General features: G+C 46.1%; 1 protein-coding gene across 3 annotated transcripts in view; it reads left to right on the top strand.

The window, feature by feature from the left end:
• The window catches only part of cfap206 (cilia and flagella associated protein 206), a 64,230-nt gene that overhangs the window by 34,700 nt on the left and 7,180 nt on the right, over positions 1–22,350 (top strand). For all 3 annotated transcript variants that reach the window (XM_057822928.1, XM_057822930.1, XM_057822929.1), the window contains 2 exons: positions 15,817–16,015; positions 16,098–16,238. In XM_057822928.1, the coding sequence (XP_057678911.1) occupies positions 15,817–16,015; positions 16,098–16,238 (340 nt within the window). The remainder of the gene's footprint in view (positions 1–15,816; positions 16,016–16,097; positions 16,239–22,350) is intronic.

Consider the following 22,350-nt stretch of genomic DNA (forward strand, 5'->3'; position numbering starts at 1 on the left):
CGGCTCTCTAAGGGCGCAACATAAAACGAGCCACACACACAAGTTGCAAGTGGACACAAATTTATTCACACAAGTCGAACTCGCAATAAACAAAATGCGGAAGAAGCTGGCTTCAGCGTAAGCCCATGCCAAAACAACAAACAAAATGAAACTACACTTAAACCCCACCCGGTAAGTAAACGCTGATCGTAAAAAGGAAATAACAAAAAGACTGCAACTACCCTGGCTTCTACACTAAACAAATTGGGTTGAACGAAAACGGCATTTTACCTCTACTGCTGCGGTGCTCTTATTTACAGTGGTGAACAAAAACGATCCAATAACGAATGAACACAAAATACCGAAAAAGCGGGACTGTAACAAAGTAGCGATCAAATGCACAGGTGAATGAATGGCGAGCAAACAGCTGGCGAGGATGTACACTGCACGTATACTCTCAGAGTGTTGACTGTAAAATGAGGAGTGGTCAGATGACTTTTGTTAGCGCTGCCTTTATTTGGTTAACAAGACTCAGGCACAATACAACACACACGCGGGGATGCGAGCTCAAACTACGGCCTAATAGTACTACCGTGTATCGGCTTAGCTGACGTAAAGCAAGTGTCGTTATTGCCGCAAATGTAAACACAGCGCTGCATAATGGATACATGACAGACAGCGGCTAGTTTTTGAAGTTGGCACCCTTCCTCGGATGGCCCATCAGCGGCGGCGACGTCGTCTGCCCGTCCGGCGTCAATCAGAGTACGTGACGTTGGGAGGGAAGGCAGCCAGCTGGAGGATGCGACGATCAGCTGACTGACAATACATTAACAGACTGCCCTCGATCATTCCACGGATTTTCAACAATATTCAGACCTTGGTACGGCACTTTTGTATGAATACCAGAGCAGATTTGTTGTTGGTGGTTGAATAGTTGAAACATTGAGCCCCATCATAACTGTAAGCATTGTGACTGTTGATAAATATTTTCAAGAGTCTGTTATATCTAGTGAAATTTATGCAACCCTAATTTTTGACAAATTTTCAAATACCATGACTGACCACACACCGCTACAGTCTAGAGCCTGGGTCCTCATTTAGCGGACAGCGGTCCACGACCGGACCTCGGCACACCTCTCTGCGGACCCAGAGCAAATGGCATTTTTCAACAACAACAACAACAAAGAATATGAACCACCCCTCCCCCCAACTTTTTAATATTATTTGTATGAATCGCCGATCTATCGCTATGGGCTATTATTCTATCGCTAACTTCTGTTTCACTTTTAGTCAGATATCTTCCATGTGCCCACATCTGTTGTCATCTCTATGACAACGATGCGCTGATTGGCTGTGAGAGCCTGCATGCTGCTAGCTAGTGTGGACAGACCGCAGCAGTGTGAAACACGAGTCGCACCCGGCACTTTGCAGTCTGTTTACATGCCACCAGTGCATTTTATTTTTGTTTGGTCAAAAGAAAACCACCTTTACCACCTTCGACCTGCCTTGTACTTGACAGACATTGATAAATAGACCCATGCTTGTATTGTTGAAATTCGCCCCCCCCGGCCAAGGCGCACGGAAACAGCGACAGCCGAACAAAGTGCCGCTCTGCCGATGCTGCCTCCGCGCGCGCCAACCGGGAAGGCAGAACTTTGCGCGTCCACCTCTGATATTAACCCTTTGTACTGACTCCATGTTCCAAAAGTTTGAAAAAGACTCGCCGAAAGCAGGTTGACAATTTATTCGTCGACAATGGTCAAAAACAAGGCAAAAACAGACGACGGAGGTGTTGTGTCTGTAAGATATATATATATATATATATGCTGTATATATATAGACAGTTTAATACCATGGGATTGTGGGATATGTGGGTGGAGTTAGTGTGTTGTTAGCGTGTGTGGATACGGAAGTAAAGGAGTGTTCAGAAAGCCAAGCTTGTGTCCATCTGTGCTTTTACCGTAACACAACAATTTGGCGACGAAGATGGCTGGCTTTAACCTTCCTCCACCGGACCCATTCCTGCCGGTACCGGGAGAGCCCGTCGTGCCGTGGGGCCGATGGCTAACAGGTTTCAATGCCTACGTTGTTGCAATGGGGTTCACCGACGAGCAGATGCCGGATAGGCGCAAATTGGCTCTTCTCATCCACTGCCTCGGCATCGAAGGACAGCGCATTTTGGAAGCGCTTGGGTCCGCTACGACGTTCGACGCGGCTGTGTTGTTACTGACGGCTCACTTCACGGGGAAACAGAGAGTTCTGATGCGCAGATACAAACTACGGAAGCGCCATCAGCGACCAGGCGAGTCAATTCAGTCCTTCGTTGCAGACCTCCGCGGCCTTGCTAGTCACTGTGACTACGGCGCGCTGTAGGATCAAATGATACGAGATCAGATGATTGAAGGCACATCATGTGAAAAAACGAGAGAAAAACTTAATGGAATCTGACGATCTGTCACTCGCTGACGCCATTAAAATAGCACTTCAAGTGGAGTCGGCACTTGAATGTTCTTCTTTGCTGAATTCCACCGAAAACATGTACGTCCAACAAATGCCGATGCAGCACGTGGTACGACAACCACCATCTCAACATACATCAGCTCCAGACACTGAGGGCAGGGAGGCTGACATTGCAATGTTACAAATGGTCAGACAGCGCCCTCGTGGGGGAGATAGGAGACACTGCAGCAACTGTGGCTCATTTGCACATATAACAAGAGCACCAGACTGCCCTGCACGCGGTCAAACGTGCAGAAACTGTGGAAAGCTCAATCATTTTGCTAAGTTATGTCGTTCAGCTACATACCACGTCACCTCACCTAACAATCCGGTTTGCAGTTCTCGATCTGCCACAGGCTCTGCTGACATTAGTAATGTCCTATCTACCAGTGCGTCATTCAAGACATGCCCTGTCCAACTGGGAGAGGTGGGCATTCCATTGCTGGTGGATACTGGAGCTGCAGCGTCACTGCTCAATTATGCAACCTATAGGATGTTCTTTCACCATCTTCAGCTTGGCCCTCGTCCCAGACTCCCTCTGCAGGGGTATGGAAATTCAAAAATCGATGTGATGGGCACCCTTAATCTGCCGGTCAGCTACGGGTCAAAGCATCTACCGTCCTTCCCATTCACAGTGGCACCCCAGGGGGCCAACCTGCTTGGCTTGGACCTGTCTATAGAACTGGGCTTTTCAATGATGGACAACAGCGGCCAGGCTATAATGCAGGTCCTACCTGCATTGCTTCAAAACAAATGTCCAGCATTGTTCGATGGTTTGGGATGTATTACGGCTTTCAATCACCGCCCTCGTGTAGATCCAGGGGTTGTGCCAGTAATCCAGCCTCTCAGGTGCGTGCCACTTGCGCTCAGGGATGGGGTCTCAGCCGAACTGTCCTCTATGTTACTGGATGGCATCATTGAGCCCATTGATGCTTCGCCATGGGTCTCCAATTTGGTGGTCGCCAAAAAGAAGTCAGGGGGACTCAGGATATGCGTTGACCTACGGCAGGTCAACAAGGCCATCATTCCGGACAAGTACCCGTTGCCCACAGTGGAGGAGCTCACAGCCCTTTTTCATGGCTCAACAGTTTTTTCAAAGCTTGATCTACGACAAGGCTACCTCCAAGTGCCTCTGCATCCCACCAGCCGGGACCTGACTGCATTTGTGACTCACTCGGGGGTTTTCAGATACACACGCATGCCGTTTGGTTTGAGCTCAGCACCCAGCTGCTTTCAGAAAATTATGTCAACTATTTTGGCGGGGCTTCCAGGAACTGCTGTCTACTTAGATGACATAGTGGTCCACGCAGCGGACCAGGCCACCCATGATGCCGGCCTACACAGTGTGTTTGACGCCCTGGAGAAACATCATGTCACTCTGAACGCTGACAAATGCTTATTCGCAGCTGAATGCCGTGGACTTCCTCGGGTTCCGTCTTTCAGCGAAAGGAATTGTGCCCCTGTCGTCCAGCGTTGAGGCGGTGCGGCGCATTCCTGAGCCGACCTCTGCGGCCGAGGTTGCTTCATTTCTCGGGATGACTGCTTATTACATGCGTTTTCTGCCCCACTATTCTGACACCACAGCACCCTTGCGTCGCTTATTGAAGGTGAATGAGCCATGGGTGTGGTCTTCACAATGCTGCTGCCTTCGCTGCCCTGAAAGACCGGCTGATATCCCCTCCGATCCTGGCTCATTTTGATATTAACAGCCCAACCATCCTGACCTGCGATGCGTCTACGGCTGCAGTTGGTGCTGTCCTTTCCCAGCTGCAGGATGGAGTAGAGAGGCCAATTGCCTTCGCATCTCGCGCTCTTTCTGAGACGGAGCAGCGCTACTCGGTTGGCGAACGTGAGGCGCTCGCCTGCGTATGGGCATGCGAACGGTGGCACATGTTCCTCTATGGTCGGCACTTCACCATCAGAACAGACCACCAAGCCCTGACTACGGTGCTTGCCACATCCGGCACCGGATACAAGCCGCTGCGACTCCACCGCTGGGCCGATCGCCTCCGGCATTACGACTATGATCTTGTATTCACTCCAGGCAGGGAAAATGTTGTAGCTGACCTCCTCTCTCGTTCTATTGCAGCCTCAAAGCCTTCTGTCCCACCCATGCTGTCTAGGCAAGCAGAGGACGAGGAACCGATCCTCATACAGACATTGTACGCGCCTTTGCAGTCTACAGTCAGGCTCAAGGAACTGCAAGCTGAATCGGATAAGGATCCGATTTTGTGCAAGCTCCGCACATATATTAGACTGGGCTGGCCTGCCAAATTTCCTGAGGAGCTAAAGCCATTTGCTAAGGTGAAGGATGAGTTGTCCTGCTGGGCTGACACATGTGTGTCAAGGGGACTCCGTACCATCATTCCGACCACCCTACGTGCTCGTGTGCTGGCGATGGCACATGAGGGCCACCTTGGAGTGGTTAAGCTCAAGCAAAGGTGCCGTGAGTTCGTGTGGTGGCCAGCAATTGACCAGGACATTGAACATCTGGTCCGTGACTGCTCTGCTTGCCTCCTCAGTGGCAAGGCAGGGCCTCCACCCGCTGCTCCCTTACAACCACTTGCATGGCCTTCTCAACCATGGGCCCACGTGCAGTTGGATATATGTGGTGAAATCCATGGCCGGAATGTTCCTCGCCACCAGCGCTTCCTTGTGGTTGTGTATGATCTGTGTATGGTTCCAGTGGGTACGGTGACGTCCTGTGCTGTAATCCAAATTCTTGATGATCTGTTTGCTCGCTGGGGGCTGCCAAAGACTGTGACGACTGACAATGGCCCTCAGTTGACATCAGCGAAATTTGTGGATTTCCTCGCCAGCAGAAGCATCAAGCACATTCGAACCGCCTTTTACCACCCTCAGGCCAATGGAGGTGTGGAGCGTTTCAATGCTACGCTGAAAAATGGTATCCGTGCTCACATGGCACAAGGCTGTAGTTTTCCAGTTGCTCTCAACCAAACATTGTTACACTACAGGGCGAGCCCCCATTCCACGACTCAAGTGTCCCCAGCGCAGCTTATGTTAGGACGGGACATTGAACTTCCGCTGCACAGGCTTCGGGCCCCCACTTTGTTGCCAATCAGGCCCTCACTCGCGCAGACAAAGGAGGTTGTGGCAGTACGGCAGCGGAAGACGAAGGAGCAAGTGGACAGGAGGCGCAGGGCACGTCCAACAACGATCCAGGTGTCGGACTGGGTTAGGACTCGGCGGCCACAACGCCTCAACAAGATGTCATCTTTCTGGTCGCAACCAAGGCAAGTCATACGGATTCTGGGCCGTGCGACTTTCCTTTTGGACGATGGCTCCCGTTGGCATGCCTGCAGACTGAGAAAGGTTCCACCGCCTTCACCTCCAGATGGAGCTGCACTTACAGTTCCACTGAAAGTGGATCCTGGACCACCTGCACCTCCAGTGTGGGCCGTACCAGAGGAACCGGTTGCTCCCCAGCTCCAGGCACCACAGCAGCTGGATGCCAGGCCAGTGAGGGTCCGAGCTCGGCCGGTTACTCTTCGGGACTATGTTACATCATATCATACCTAGGTTGGGTGTGGGACTACCGACAATAGTTTATGTTGCATGTTATTCTTCTTGTTAGTTGTTTGTTCTCAGTTGCACTTTCCGGTGGGAGGGGGAAATGTTGTGTCTGTAAGATATATATATATATGCTGTATATATATAGACAGTTTAATACCATGGGATTGTGGGATATGTGGGTGGAGTTAGTGTGTTGTTAGCGTGTGTGGATACGGAAGTAAAGGAGTGTTCAGAAAGCCAAGCTTGTGTCCATCTGTGCTCTTACCGTAACACAACAGGAGGGACAATTCTGGATCCAAAACAAGGCTACATGTTTCCGAGCAGCAAAATCCATGTTATCTCAGTGTCCAGTCTTTTTAAAGTCCTTGGTGAAGCGGCCCGTGTCGAAGGTGTGTCCGAAGGTGTGTCTGGGCGTTGCTTTTGGGTCTTCCCCTCTGTGGCCGGTTTTGGGCGGCTTAGGTTCGTGCACGGATGGGACGCCCGCTATCAACTTTGTTTTCCGGGCTGTCCCTAATTGTTTTAGGACAAAGCGCTTTGTCCTTGGCGTTTGCTGGGAGAGCTGATTGCAAGAGTTGGTGCGTCAATCTTGTTCGTGACGCACGCGTTGGGCTTCTGTGATAAGACGGCATTGTGTTGCTCTTCTATTTCTTCTCATTAAACTATGGTGTGCTATTTATTTTATATTAGTAGTGCAGTCCTACCGTAAATATGAAAATAATACTATTTCCTGATTAACTATATTACGTGTGTTAGCGTAATGCAAACAGTTAGACGGTGCCTACGAGAAACTGTACCATTTTTCTCATCTCCCCCTCATTAGCCCGGATAAGGTGATTCACTTTACTGTGTCAAAGGGCATGTAGTGGAGTCTGTTTAAACAATAGTTAGATGAATGTGTTAGACTAATGCAAACAATTATATGGTGTGTCCCTTCAGTATGAAAATAACAATTGTGGACCTTCAAGATTTGTATTTGAGGACCCCTGGCCTAAAGGATCACCACCAAATTTTCCGGGAGTGCTTATTTTATTTGGGGGGGGGGGGGGGGGGTGCAGTGTTCTTTCTTTTCACCCCCATACATAACACCCCTTGTTACTAGGGTTGGGCATCGTTTGAAACTGAACGATTCTGGTTCCGATTCCAGTTCTATGTTTCGATTCCGGACTGACTGATTCTCAATTCTGATCCTTTTAAGAGGCAGGGTCAAAAAAAAAAAAAATATATATATATATATATGTATATATATATATGTATATATATATATATATATATATATTTTTTTTTTTTAAAAACAATTGAAAATTTATTAGTTTACATTAATGTCTTAACTTCTGGATGATATTTTAAAATCATACAAATTTAGAATTCATTATTATGTATCATTATCATTTTATTATTTATTATTTTTATTATTATTTATTATTAATACAATTAATATGAAATTTGTGAATTATTACCCCCCATGAATCATCACCTTATCGTGGTGGAGGGGTTTGCGTGTCTCAATGATCCTAGGAGCTATGTTGTCTGGGGCTTTAAGCCCCTGGTAGGGTCACCCATGGCAAACAGGTCCTAGGTGAGAGGCCAGACAAAGTATGGCTCAAAAAGACCCTTTATGATGAGCAACATTAATGAACCCCAGTTTCCCTTGCCCGGACGCGGGTTACCGGGGCCCCCCTCTGGAGCCAGGCCTGGAGGTGGGGCTCGAAGGCAAGCGTCTGGTGGCCGGGCCTGTCCCCATGGGGCCCGGCCGGGCTCAGCCCGAAAAGGCAACGTGGGTTCCCCTTCCCATGGGCTCACCACCTGTGGGAGGGGCCAAAGGGGTTGGGTGCGTAGGGAGTTGGGCGGCAGCCAAAGGCGGGGGCCTTGGCGGTCCGACCCCCAGCTGCTGAAGCTAACTCTTGGGACATGGAATGTCACCTCTCTGGCAGGGAAGGAGCCTGAGCTGGTGTGTGAGGCAGAGAAGTTCCGACTAGATATAGTCGGACTCTCCTCCACACACAGCTTGGGTTCTGTTACCAATCCTCTCGAGAGGGGTTGGACTCTCTTCCACTCTGGAGTTGCCCATGGTGAGAGGCGCCGGGCAGGTGTGGGCATACTTATTGCCCCCTGGCTTGGCGCCTGTACGTTGGGGTTTACTCCGGTAGACGAGAGGGTAGCCTCCCTCCGCCTTCGGGTGGGGGGACGGGTTCTAACTGTTGTTTGCGCTTATGCACCGAACAGCAGTTCAGAATACCCACCCTTTTTGGAGTCCTTGGAGGGTGTGCTAGAGAGCGCCCCCTCTGGGGACTCCCTCGTTCTACTGGGGGACTTCAACGCTCACGTGGGCAATGACAGTGAGACCTGGAGGGGCGTGATTGGGAGGAACGGCCCCCCCGATCAGAACCCGAGTGGTGTTCTCTTATTGGACTTCTGTGCTCGTCACGGTTTGTCTATAACGAACACCATGTTCAAACATAGGGGTGTCCATATGTGCACTTGGCACCAGGACACCCTAGGCCGCAGTTCGATGATCGACTGCGTAATCGTGTCATCGGACTTGCGGCCGCATGTTTTGGACACTCGGGTGAAGAGAGGGGCGGAGCTGTCAACTGATCACCACCTGGTGGTGTGTTGGCTCCGATGGCGGGGGAAGATGCTGGCCAGACCTGGCAGGCCCAAACGTATTGTGAGGGTCTGCTGGGAACGTCTGGCAGAATCCCCTGTCAGAAAGAGTTTCAACACCCACCTCCGGCAGAATTTCTCCCTTGTCCCGGGGGAGGTGGGGAACATTGAGTCCGAGTGGGCCATGTTCCGCACCTCCATTGTTGAGGCGGCCGATCAGAGCTGTGGCCGTAAGGTGGTTGGTGCCTGTCGTGGCGGCAATCCCCGAACCCGCTGGTGGACACCAGCGGTAAGGGATGCCGTCAAGCTGAAGAAGGAGGCCTATCGGGCCTTTTTGGCCTGTGGGACTCCGGAGGCAGCTGACAGGTACCGGCTGGCCAAGCGGACTGCGGCCTCGGTGGTCGCCGAGGCAAAAACTCGGACATGGGAGGAGTTCGGTGAGGCCATGGAAAACGACTTCCGGACGGCTTCGAGGAAATTCTGGTCCACCATCCGGCGTCTGAGGAGAGGAAAGCAGTGCACTATTAACACTGTGTATAGTGAAGATGATGTACTGCTGACCTCGACTCGAGACGTCGTGAGTCGGTGGAGAGAATACTTCGAAGCCCTCCTCAATTCCACCGACACGCCTTCCTTTGAGGAAGCAGAGTCTGGGGACTCTGAGGTGGGCTCTTCGATCTCTGGGGTTGAAGTCACTGAGGCGGTTGGTAAGCTCCTCGGTGGCAAGGCCCCGGGGGTGGATGGGATCCGCCCGGAGTTCCTAAAGGCTCTGGATGTTGTAGGGCTGTCATGGCTGACACGCCTCTACAACATCGCGTGGACATCGGGGACAGTGCCTCTGGATTGGCAGACCGGGGTGGTGGTCCCCCTTTTTAAAAAGGGGGACCGGAGGGTGTGTTCCAATTATAGAGGAATCACACTCCTCAGCCTCCCCGGTAAAGTCTATTCAGGGGTACTGGAGAGGAGGGTCCGTCGGGAAGTCGAATCTCGGATTCAGGAGGAGCAGTGTGGTTTTCGTCCCGGCCGTGGAACAGTGGACCAGCTCTACACCCTCAGCAGGGTCCTCGAGGGTGCATGGGAGTTCGCCCAACCAGTCTACATGTGTTTTGTGGATTTGGAGAAGGCGTTCGACCGTGTGCCTAGGGGAATCCTGTGGAGGGTGCTCCGGGAGTACGGGGTACCAAGCCCCTTGGTAAGGGCTGTTCGGTCCCTGTACGACCGGTGTCAGAGTCTGGTTCGCATTGCCGGCAGTAAGTCGAATTCGTTCCCAGTGAGGGTTGGACTCCGCCAAGGCTGCCCTTTGTCACCGATTTTGTTCATAATTTTTATGGACAGAATTTCTAGGCGCAGCCGAAGCGTTGAGGGGGTCCGGTTTGGTGACCTCAGCATTGAATCTCTGCTTTTTGCAGATGATTTAATGCTGTTGGCTTCATCAAGCCGTGACCTCCAACTCTCACTGGAGCGGTTCGCAGCTGAGTGTGAAGCGGTTGGGATGAAGATCAGCACCTCCAAATCCGAGACCATGGTCCTCAGTCGGAAAAGGGTGGAGTGCCCTCTCCGGGTCGGGGATGAGATCCTACCCCAAGTGGAGGAGTTCAAGTATCTTGGGGTCTTGTTCACGAGTGACGGTAGGAGGGAGTGGGAGATCGACAGGCGAATCGGTGCGGCGTCTGCAGTAATGCGGACTCTGCACCGGTCCGTAGTGGTGAAGAAGGAGCTGAGCCGAAAGGCAAAGCTCTCGATTTACCAGTCGATCTACGTTCCTACCCTCACCTATGGTCACGAGCTTTGGGTCGTGACCGAAAGAACAAGATCCCGGATACAAGCGGCCGAAATGAGTTTCCTCCGCAGGGTGTCCGGGCTCTCCCTTAGAGATAGGGTGAGAAGCTCGGTCATCCGGGAGGGACTCGGCGTCGAGCCGCTACTCCTCCACGTAGAGAGGAGCCAGCTGAGGTGGCTCGGGCATCTGGTTCGGATGCCTCCCGGACGCCTCCCTGGAGAGGTGTTCCGGGCATGTCCCACCGGCGGGAGGCCCCGGGGACGACCCAGGACACGCTGGAGAGACTATGTCTCTCGGCTAGCCTGGGAACGCCTTGGGATCCCGCCGGAGGAGCTGGTTGAAGTGGCTGGGGAGAGGGTAGTCTGGGCTTCCCTGTTAAAGCTGCTGCCCCCGCGACCCGACCCCGGAACAAGCGGAAGATAATGGATGGATGGATGGATGGATGGATGAATTATATAAACTTCTCACAGGGTTATTTTTAACTTGTATATAAATATCAGAAAGACCGCAAACAGTTTGCTGAATACATGTCAACAAAGCACATGGATTACTAGAACCATGTCATATGGTCTGATGAGACGGGCGGGCTTTCTTGTGTACCGTCTTCAGAAGAGGCTTCCTCCTGGGGTGACAGCCATGCACACCAATTTGATGTAGTGTGCGGCGTCTGGTCTGAGCACTCACAGTCTGACCCCCCCACCTCTTCAACTTCTGCAGCAGTGCTGACCGCACTCGTGTAACAAGTCACATACATTCTGGAGGAAAAATGACAAGCAGTAGTTCTCAATTTGGACATTTAGGGATGTACGAAGTTCCCATGCGGTGTACTCACTTTTGTTGCCAGGGGCTTCGATATTAATGGTTATAAATGAACTCACACAAACAGACTACTTTTCATTGTGTCAAAGTGTCATTTTGTCAGTGTTGTCCCATGAAAAGATATACTCAAATATCTGCAGATACTGTATGTGAGAGGTGTACTCACTTTTGTGATACACTGTACATGATATCGACCATAGCCCGACGTAATAATATGATTTATTCTCGTACTATTTTCCATCCATCCATCCATCCATCCATCCATCCATCCATCCATCCATCCATCCATCCATCCATCCATCCATCCATCCATCCATCCATCCATCCATCCATCCATCCATCCATCCATCCATCCATCCATCCATCCATCTTCTGCTAAATCCGGGGTCTGATCGCGGGAACAGCAGAAGACAGAAGTAATTTATTGTTTTACTAACCTTTCTGACTGGTTAGAGGACCGGCGCAGCACTCAGCTATGCTACTCGGCACTTGTATTCCATGAAGCCGGAGGTGTTTAATCATACTAGTCGTGCAGCCACCTTTGCGTGATATAGTTGTGTTGCAAATGTTGCACGGAGCTGACTGGTCTTTTTTTTTTTTTTTTGTAAAGTTGAGCCAAACTTTTGAGCGCCCCCGCACCGTTTCCATGGTTGTAATCAAGTTGCAGTGCACAAACACGCGCTTCTTATGGCTTCTTCTTCGTGGTTTTCGTCAGCGATTTTTTTTTTCCACTCGGCGGTCAGGGCATCGAAACATGGAATCGAAATTTAAAAATTTGAACGGTTTCAGGACCATTGGAGTGTTAGAACCGGTTCCCGTTGATGCTTGATGCCCAACCCCACTTGTTACCACATAATATCTCAATCGTTGTGTCATCAGTCCACAGTAAAATCCAAAATAAGGCTGGCTTATCCAAACATGCTGCAAACATGCAATTCTATTGACCTTTCGTAATCTCCGCCTCTTAAACGGCCATCGAGCAATCATACGACCTTGAGACCGTTGTGACCATAGCATGATCCACCAAACATTTCTGGTGCATATTTGATGGGCCAAACGCACATTACTTTATGTTCGTGCCCGTATTAGCATGCATGTCACAGGCTCCATAGGCACCAGTTACGCTTTAGCCCGGAGGTGGCAGGCGCGAGTAAACCCCCCCCCCCCCCCCCCCAAAAAAAAAAAAACTCCATAAAGCACATTTAAGTTAACATAGTGTCCTAATAAGCACCTTGAACTTTTTTTTTTTCATGGAACATTTTGTGACCTTAGTATCCCAACCCTTTGTTGTAAGTGTATGCTGTGTGCCTCGATAGCTTGCTACAATTTTTTATATTTTCAATTTAACCCTCTGATGTATAATGTAAACCCTTTTGCCTCAATCTGGAGGATGTTGCACTGGTCTGGTATTTCTCTAAAATAAATCACCTCAAACACTCCGGTTAGGGTTAGGGTCCATCCATCCATCCATTTTTGCCATTGGTGTCACGAAGCTTGTCGGCTTAGCCACCGTAACTGAGAGGCGGAGCTTTTGCAAAAGGTCAATTGTAGAGGTGTTCGAAATTTCCGATTCTTAGATTATTCGAGATTCGGCTGTGGAAGATTTGAGAACGATTCACAAACATCCAAATTCCGATTATTGAAATATGCCAAGTAAAGTGGAACTAAAACACAGTCAGCGTGGTCTTCGGGACGCAATGAGGAACGGAACAAGAGTAAACATCATGCTTGTCATTTCCCCTCTCCATTACCCGGGTAATGACTATGCTCAACTCACGGCTCTGGCTCAAGTCATGCCGCTAGATAAAAAACAATAATACCTGACTGCTGCCGACAACCGCTACAAATTACGCCTACATTTTGCTACGGTCGATATCACATGTATAAAGAACTACATACCTGCCAACCCGAGGCCATTGGCAATCTTATAAATAGTGACATATGTCTTACAAATTGGTGACTAATCTTACAACGTTTTATATAGTGTGCAATATGAAACAAAAATAAAACTCAATTTTTTAAATAATATGATTTTTTGGTAATATTGTTGCATGAACCCTGGTGCAATCAAAGAACAAACTATACCTTCAGCTGCACCATGATTACTAAAATTTAACAGTGACTTTTGTTATAATCTTATTTAGCACTTTTGGCAATTTCTATCACGTCTTTTGATAGCTGCACTTCATGGCACTTCAGCTCGCAATTCAGTTTGACTTGTTAGTGTATCCAATTATAAATTAAAAAGCTCAATTGATGAAATCAACTTACCAATGCAATCTTTGAGTAAGGAAACATTTATTTAGCTAATTCTGAGAAGTGATCAGCAATAGTTGCGGGCAAATTGTGTTCGGCAAGAAATTGTCAGAATAAAATAGCCGCTTTTTGTCGCTTTTCATTCTGCATCTTTATGACCCGTGTTGTTAATCTTACTTTAAAAAGGTACAGTTACAAAATACTTCTCCCAAAAAGTAATTGAGTTAGTAACTCATTTACCTGAAGGTAAGCGTAATTAGTTACTTGGCAAAGTAACTGGTGTTACCTTTCATGTTTTTTTTTTCATTAAAAAACAAAAAACAAAAAAGCAAATAAAAACATAGTAACCTTTGCTATGTTTGGAAGTCATTTAATGTTGTGAATCAACTGTTAAAGTTGTTAAAATTGCTCCCGTTTTTGCATTAGTTCCCTTCTGTCTACTTTCGACATATGAAAGGTTTAAAGCGGTTTCATCATTTAAAGATAGGTTCAAGTCAAGAGTTTGCCGATTTAGGAGTATTTTAGATAAAAAGTTACTTAGGTTCGCTAGGAAGGTTCACTACAACAGAGCCTTTCTGAGAAGTCTACTGCTCTATAATGGCAGCTGTTTACTAACGCCGCCGAGTCTGTCATTTTGTATGTAGTTCTATATGTATGTTATATCTAGTGTGCTGTCGGCTACAGTCAGGAAATATTGGAGCCACCTAGCCTAGCATCGCGTTTGAAACCGCGTCCCAACACTCTTCCCTCCTTCCTACTCCCACTGTTCTTTTTCGGTGTCTCTGACTTTTCTCGGGGTCATTAAGCCAACGTAGTAACGCATGGTAACGCACAATTTCTTGTTTCCGAAACGGTGACAAAATCAGAACGGAGAAAAAAAACGTAATGCACAAAAAACGTACTATTTTGAATGTACAGCGTACACATTTAAAAATCAGTAGTCAGTTGTACAAATTTCGCTGAAACCGTACAACTTGACAGGTATGGAACTATGCGAAATGACAGACCTGGCGGCGTTAGCAGCACATGTATAGAAAACTAGATGCGAAATGAAAGACTTGCCGGCATTAGTAAACAGCCTTCATCTTAAAGCAATAGACTTCCCTGGAAGGCTGTAGTAGTGAACCTTCCAAACGAACCAACCGGTAATTAACTTTTTATTTAAAATACTAAATCGGCAAAATCTTGACTTGAATCTATCCTTAAATAATGAAACTGTTTTAAACGGTTTTCACATGTCGAAAGCGGACAGAAGGGCAATTATGGAATAACGGGAGCCATTTTAAAAACTTTAACGGTTGATTCACAACATTAAATTAATTGAATGTAGTTTAAAACTGCTGATACAGAATGGGGACTTGAGTATTTTATTTACTGTTTTGAACTGTTAACTTGATATTGAAATAGTTGTTTATTTAAGCCTGAGAGGATTTTTGTACAGTTTTTGTAACTAATGTATGAAATATTAAAAGTAGGTAATAGCTGGGGGAGTGCATCAATAATCGATTTATAATCGAATCGTAGTCTCAGAATCGTAATCGTCATCAAATCGTTAGGCGCCCAAAGATTCCCACGTCTCGTCAGTTGAGTCTGTGTGCAGAAAAGGCTTCTTCTGCATCACACTCCCAGCTTTTGCTTGGGCAAGTGCACTTAATTGTTATTGAAGTGAGCAAGATCCAGGTGTAGTTTTTTTGGTTGTGTTCTGTTGGTTGCGCTTTGACCATTCTCACCATAACCTTTGCCACCCCAATATTTTCCTTGGTCGGCCACTTCTGTCCTTAACAAGAGTTGTGTTTGTGGTCTTCATTTTTACATTGTGTTCCTCGCAGTGGAAACTAACAGTTGAAATTTCAGCGATAGCTTTCACCTAAACCATGATGTTAATATTATTTTTTGAGACATATCCAATAAGCTAGCATGCCAATTTTGGATTCAAATGAATAAGTGCTTATAAGTTGCGCATTTAAGTATTTAAATCAACAAAATGACATAGGTGCCCATGTTTTTTAACCCTACGTAATTTTGTTTGGAGGCATATTGCAGTCGGATAAGCTGAGTTTAAAATCTGAAATGTTACTGAAATGTATAGTCATAAAACTAAAGTTGCTGTTCCAAACACCCAATGAGGTGTAAATAAAAAGAATTCAACCTGTAGCCAAGCTTTTCGATACCACTATTAATTGGAGCATCATCAGACTCCCCAACATGTCTCCACTGAAAAAATGTATTTGTCATTAGCATTGAAAGAATGATGAAAAAGATTTTCTTATGCTATTTTCGATGACTTCATTATTCATATTATTGAGTGAAATATTCCATGGTCTCATGATCATTTTTTTTTTCAGCCATTGTTCCAGGCCCTGGCAAAACTGTGGTCGGAGCTTCAGGATGAGGCAGAATTACTAAATATCTTCAACAACATTGCTTTCAAATTGCAGTTCTTCCGTACCTCTGAGGACACCATTTTTTCCAAAGATCTTTTGGACAACCTATTGGAGGGAATAGAAGTCAAAACAGACAAAGAAAGACTGAACGAGCACTCAAGTATAGCTGACATCAGACAAATTACATAACGAGTCATTTCAGAAGATGATCGGGTTCGAGCTCAGCTGCTATTTTTTTGCAGGTGACCGTATTGATCCAGGACATATGAAACAACATGAATGGCTCCAGCCAGAACCTACCACCAATCTCACTGAGCTCCCATTACAGTATAATGGATTTTGTGGCTACACGCTTGTTCACAAAGATGGACTTATTCTTCCAGGTAATATATCTTGTGGGCAATGGTGGATGAAGTACTCACTTTTTTACCTAAGTAAAAGTACAGATACAGGTGCAAAAAACACATAAGTAAAAGTACAAATATCAAAGAAAACTAGGCCTGCAAGCAGGACTGAACGGGCCCTAGCAATCTAGCGCAACTCGGACGTCACGCAACTCGGACAGTGTGCAGGTCAGGGTGGTGGCAGATCATCCTCGCTAATCATCTCAATAGAACCTAACATGCTCGAAAGTTGCCTCTTTACATTCACACACCTAAGAGATAAAAGCCCCTATTGGAGAGAGTACTACAAAAAAGGAGTGAATAAAGGGTCGTCATGGCAACAGACAGCGACATGTGGACATGGGCCGTAAAATAAGTATTTCAAAAGGTCTTGAAACTACAATGATCAACCTGAAAAGACCTGGACATATATTAGAAAAATGAGTGACTTTCTATTGCCACTAGTTGGTGCTGTAGGGTTGATGCAAATGACCCCTACAGGACACTTCAGAGTATGACTCAACAAGCACGAGATGTTTGGCGCAGATATGTTGTAGAAGTTATGACTGTTCAAAACTTGTGGTGAGACGAAATGGCTTCAGTCATTTTCACTTCTCCTGTTGGACTCTTCTGCTTCAACCAAACCTCAGTATTTTTCATCAGGCACCTGAACACATGTCTTATGGCTCCCCTGATGCAGGTTTCAGGTGAATATATTCTTTTCCTTGGAGGAGGAGCCTGTTTAGTAAAAAAAGGCATTTCCTGTTCCCACTAGGGGGCGCTAGGCCTAATGGGTAATGTTTCAATGCACTCATGTTAAGTGTGGGATCCAGCACATACATGCCAGATATGAAAAAGATTGAACGTTGTGTCAAGGAGCTATTAGTCTTTTACTGAATTTGTCATTTTGCCGAAAAAATGGCCGATTTTGGCACCACGCCCAGGTCAGACCTATGAATGAAAACGCACCATTTTGAAAATGTAGATCTCCTATGTCTCATGAATAGTCTCACCAATTTTGAAGATGATCCAACTAACTCCCTCTGTGACAAGGTCTCAAATGTGCACCCTGTTAATTGATAAAAATTTCACATTTGATCCAAAATACCCGATTTCCTGTTGGGTTTCGAATATGGGATAAGAGACTTTTGGAGCAGTTTTGCACAAGGTATCGACTCCCCAAATTTTATTGCTCTATGTTAAAAAAACCTAATAGGAAACGCCTTTTTGAAAAATTCAAGGGGGCGCCACTAAGCCATTTTGTTACATTTTTTTGTAACGTTGCAAGATTATCGAAATCCATGCGAAGCCGCATGTATGTGCAAAATTTGGTGAGTTTTCGTGCATGTTCAGGCCTCCAAATGTAAACTATACTACAAATGGATAAACATTTCACATTCGATCTAAAATACCTGATTTTCTGTTGGATTTGGAAAATGGGTGCAAGAGACTTTTTGGAACAGTTTTGCATAAGGTATGGACTCCCCAAATTTCATTGCTCTACATTGAAAAAACCCAATAGGAAAGGCCTGTTTTAAAACTCCTTCTGTTGCCACTAGTTGGCACTGTAGAGTTGATGCAAGTGACCCTTACAAGGCCCTTCAGGGTATGACTCTCAACAAGCACGGGAAGTTTGGCGCAGATATGTTGTATATCTGCTCTGAGTTATGACTGTTCAAAGTTTTTTGCGAGACAAATTGTTGACGGTCATTTTCACTTTCCTGTTTGGTCCCCTCCGCTTCAACGAAACCTCAAAATTTTTCATCAGGCACCTGAACACAGGTCTTAAGGCTCCCCTGATGCAGGTTTGAGGTCAACAGATTTTTTTCCCTTGGAGGAGGAAACTGTCTCGTAAAAAAAGGCATTTCCTGTTCTCATTAGGGGGCGCTAGGCCTAATGGGTAATATTTCAATGCACTCGTGTTAAGGGTGGGATGCTGCACATACATGCCACATATGAAAAAGATTGAACGTTGTGTCAAGGAACTATTAGTCATTTACTGAATTTGTCATTTTGCCGAAAAAATGGCCGACTTTGGCACCACGCCCAGGTCAGACCCGTGAATGAAAACGCACCATTTTAAAAACTTAAGATCTCATATGTCTCCTGAAACAGTCTCACCAATTTTGAAGATGATTCAACTAACTCCCTCGGCGAAAAGGTCTCAAATGTGCACCCTGTAAATCGATAAAAATTTCATATTCGATCCAAAATAACCGATTTCCTGTTGGGTTTGGAATATGGGTGTAAATGCTTTTTTGGAGCAGTTTTGGACAAGGTATAGACGCCCCAAATTTCGTCGCTCTACGCTGACAGACCGTAATGTTATAGGCCAATTTTAAAATTTCAAGGGGGCGCCACTGAGCCATTTTGTTACATTTTTTTGCAACGTTGCAAAATTATCGAAATTTACAATTTTCCGCACGTATGTGTAAATTTTGGTGACTTTTCGTGCATGTTCAGGCCTCCAAATTGGCCGTTTTCATTTGCCCTGGAAAAAAAAAATCCTTTGCAAAACAATAGGGCCTTCGCACGCTTAGTGCTCGGGCCCTAAATATTACTCAAGTAAAAGTACAAAATTACTGGCTTCAAAATTTATAAGTAAAAAATAAAAGTATTTTCTCCCGATGCAAAAATGTAATTTTATATACCGGTATATAGATAGAGAGGTACAGTGGGGCAAATAAGTACTTAGTCAACCACTAATTGTGCAAGTTATCCCACTTCAAAATATTAGAGAGGCCTGTAACTGTCAACATGGGTAAACCTCAACCATGAGAGACAGAATGTGGAAAAAAAACAGAAAATCACTGTTTGATTTTTAAAGAATATACAGTGGTACCTCTACATACGATCACTTCGACACACGATCTTTTCGACATCCGACGTAAAATTTGAGCCGGCATTTGTTTCTACATCCGACGAGTTGCTCGAAATACGACGACATGACAGCACTGCAAACGAACGCACGGTGGATTTTCTTGTGTGAGAAATCAACACAGTTTTCAAAAAAAGTTGATACAGTTGGAGAAACAAGGAAAAAAGTGATGCTTACCTTTGAAATGAAGATGCAAGTTATAGAAAAATATGAGCTTGGGGTGCGCGTCCCTGAACTGGCTCAACAATACAGCTCCATGGTCCTCTTCCGACCACCGTTCGCCACTATTTATAAGTTAAGGTGACAATTATTATTGTGGTAACATTGCCAAGGAAATCGCCAGCTTCGTCACGTTTTTATCATTTATTTAAGAACTTATCCAACACAAAACGCCCATTGTCTTAAGCAGTTGACCGCTCTCAAGAAAACGAAAGTATTATCTCTACCGCACCGACCTATCTCACTGAGACGTCACCTTCGCGGTGCGTTCAGGGACAGTAAAAAGTGTCCGCCATATTAGAATCCGATTCGTTACATTATTTACAGGAATAATTATTAATTATTCTTCTTATAAATAAATAATTCAGAATAATATAATAATAACTTATTTGTTTTTCTATGTTTAATTGCCATTTGTAACAGTGCCAGCAGTATTTATTAAGAATTTAGTGTATGTTTTTAGGCTTTGGAACGAATTAATGGAATTATAATGTATTCCTATGGGAAAATCCTGCTCGACATACGACCATTTCGACTTACAAACAAGGTCCTGGAACGAATTAAATTCGTATGTAGAGGTACCACTGTATTTGCAAATCATGGTGGAAAATAAGTATTTGGTCAATACCAAAAGTTCATCTCAATACTTTGTTATTAACCCTTTGTTGGCAATAACGGAGGCCAAACGTTTTCTGTAACTCTTTACAAGTTTTTCACACACTGTTGCAAGTAGTGGTCCAAAAAATGTCGTAGTAAAAAGTATTTGGTGAAAAGAACATACAAGTGAGGAGTAGCTGCTTACAATGTCATTTTTTTTTCTCTGCTCGTCATCACCTACAGCAGGGGTCATGAATTAAAAATCCTCTGAGTCCAAAATTTAAAAATTACAACAATTTCGGGTTTGGAAATATTTTCAAATGCTTCTTCCCCCCACCCCCCCCCACCCCCCCAAAAATACAAACGTATTTTTAAGTGGCCATGCTGATAATTACAACATTCAAAAATGTAAATAATAAATAAAAGGTGCATAAAACTAAAAAAAAGTGCTTTAATTGAATCATTAAGAGCATGTTCAAGACTTTTTTTTTGTGGATGCTGACAGAGGGACTTGCTTTATTTTTTGACAGACCTCTTCTTTTTGCTTTCCATGAAGCAAAGTTTCAGCAACTGCACTCAAACAATCGTTGACAATCGGTGCGTCACTGGAAAACTTTTTGTTTTGACCGGATATCCACGCTTTTCTATTTTTTTTTATTTTTTATTTTTTATTTTTTTAAACCTGTCCTGTTCAGCTGTTTGACACAGAGAATGGAAGTCTAAGTGCCCGGATTCTGAACAGTTTTAATGTTTCACATTGAGAGTCTGACATACTCCCATTGTGATCATTCAAAATACCTTTTTATTATGACAAAGCAGCGAACAGGAAGGGATTATGGGGGGACAGAAGAAAAGAAATACAAGAGAAGAAGGAAAAGAAACACATACACAAACAACAACTAGAAATACATTGAACATCTAAACTAGTTACTAATATGCTGGTGCTATCGTCAGCGAGATGTATTTCCGGTTTACACCATGTGGGGGCCTATTGGCCAGTGAAAGAGGAGAATGGGGGCGGGGGTGTCTATAAGCTAAGTGATTGAAAGGGGTAGAGTGTACACAAATCAGTTCTGTGATCTAGAACCCAGTAATCGTGTGAATCTCTTATGAGTGTAAGCCCGTTGGCGACCAACCCTACGCCGCCGCATCGCCAATCCCGGCACCGGGACCCCCAACCAGAGCATGCCCTACCACATCCAGCAGCACGCAGGCCCCACCGGGCGCGCGACAGCCACGCAGACGGGCGGAGAAGCCGCGCGGGCGCCAACCCAGGGCCACGGCCCCCACCCAGCCAGCCCGGGGAGGGAGGGCGGGCGGGGGGCCATGCGCAGCCCATCCCTCCTCCCGCAGCCCAGCAAAGGAGCCATCGTCCCCCCCCCCGGGACCCAGGGTGGTCCCCCGGGCCACCCGCGCACCCATCAACCGGCCTTCAGGGATGGCAGGTGGGGACGCATCACCAACCCCACGCCTACACCCGGATATCCACGCTTTTCTGAGGGAGCATTCATTTGCGCGTTGCTGTGCAGTGAATGAATGAACCATGAGCCTTGAGGTGCGATCATATTGAGCCCTTAATTCCGCTATTTTTTGAGAACGGATGGCAGAGTTCATAGGGAAACTTTGCGAAAAAGCTGCGTGCTTCGTCTCATAGTTGTGACATATTTATGTCACACTGCTGTTGCCATAGAGTGCACTTCCTGTGGGTGTGGTATTACCGTATAAAAAGGAATCTCTGTTATGTCTCTGTGACATATATGCTGAGAAGCACACTGAATAAAGAAGTGTTGTTCCATTCAAGTCTTGGCCTTACATGTAATTAGATCAAGGAAGTACATAACAATAGTGCCTTTTCAAATTGCTGCTCTTTACAAGCGCTACCGACTCTGAACAGATGAGCCATAGCGGTCTTGTACTGCTGCCAGGTAAAATGAACAAAAACGTGTTGGTCCACTCCTCCTGAACACAGTTTTCTGCATCAATCTTGCGTAGTTTTGAGCAAAATATAGATTGAGTTGTATAAGGGAAACCTCTTGCCGTACCTTTTTCGCATCTTCCTCCAACTTCATTCGGCTCAGTATTTGGCTGTCACTCCGCGGAGTCTGGAAAGCGAGTGTGAGACCTGCTGTTCTATAAATAACTTTCAAATGCTTCACTCCCATTGGCTGGCTCACGCGCGTTACCGCTAATGTTTTTGTTTGTTGCCCACCTCCGCTCTGCAATCCCGCAGACAAAAAAGATTTTTGTTGTTGCAACGTGTATTAGTCGCGACAGCTTGAGATCCGGTCCAGACGGCTTGGGAGTCCGGAACAGGACTGAGGTCCGCGGTTCCGTGGCCTCTGACCTACAGTATATCAGGGATGTCAAAGGCCCGCCAGGGTGTATAATCCGGTTTATATACAAAATCTCATGCTTTTA

This window comes from Corythoichthys intestinalis, chromosome 19 (genome assembly GCF_030265065.1).
Source record: "Corythoichthys intestinalis isolate RoL2023-P3 chromosome 19, ASM3026506v1, whole genome shotgun sequence".
Classification (NCBI taxonomy): domain Eukaryota; kingdom Metazoa; phylum Chordata; class Actinopteri; order Syngnathiformes; family Syngnathidae; genus Corythoichthys; species Corythoichthys intestinalis.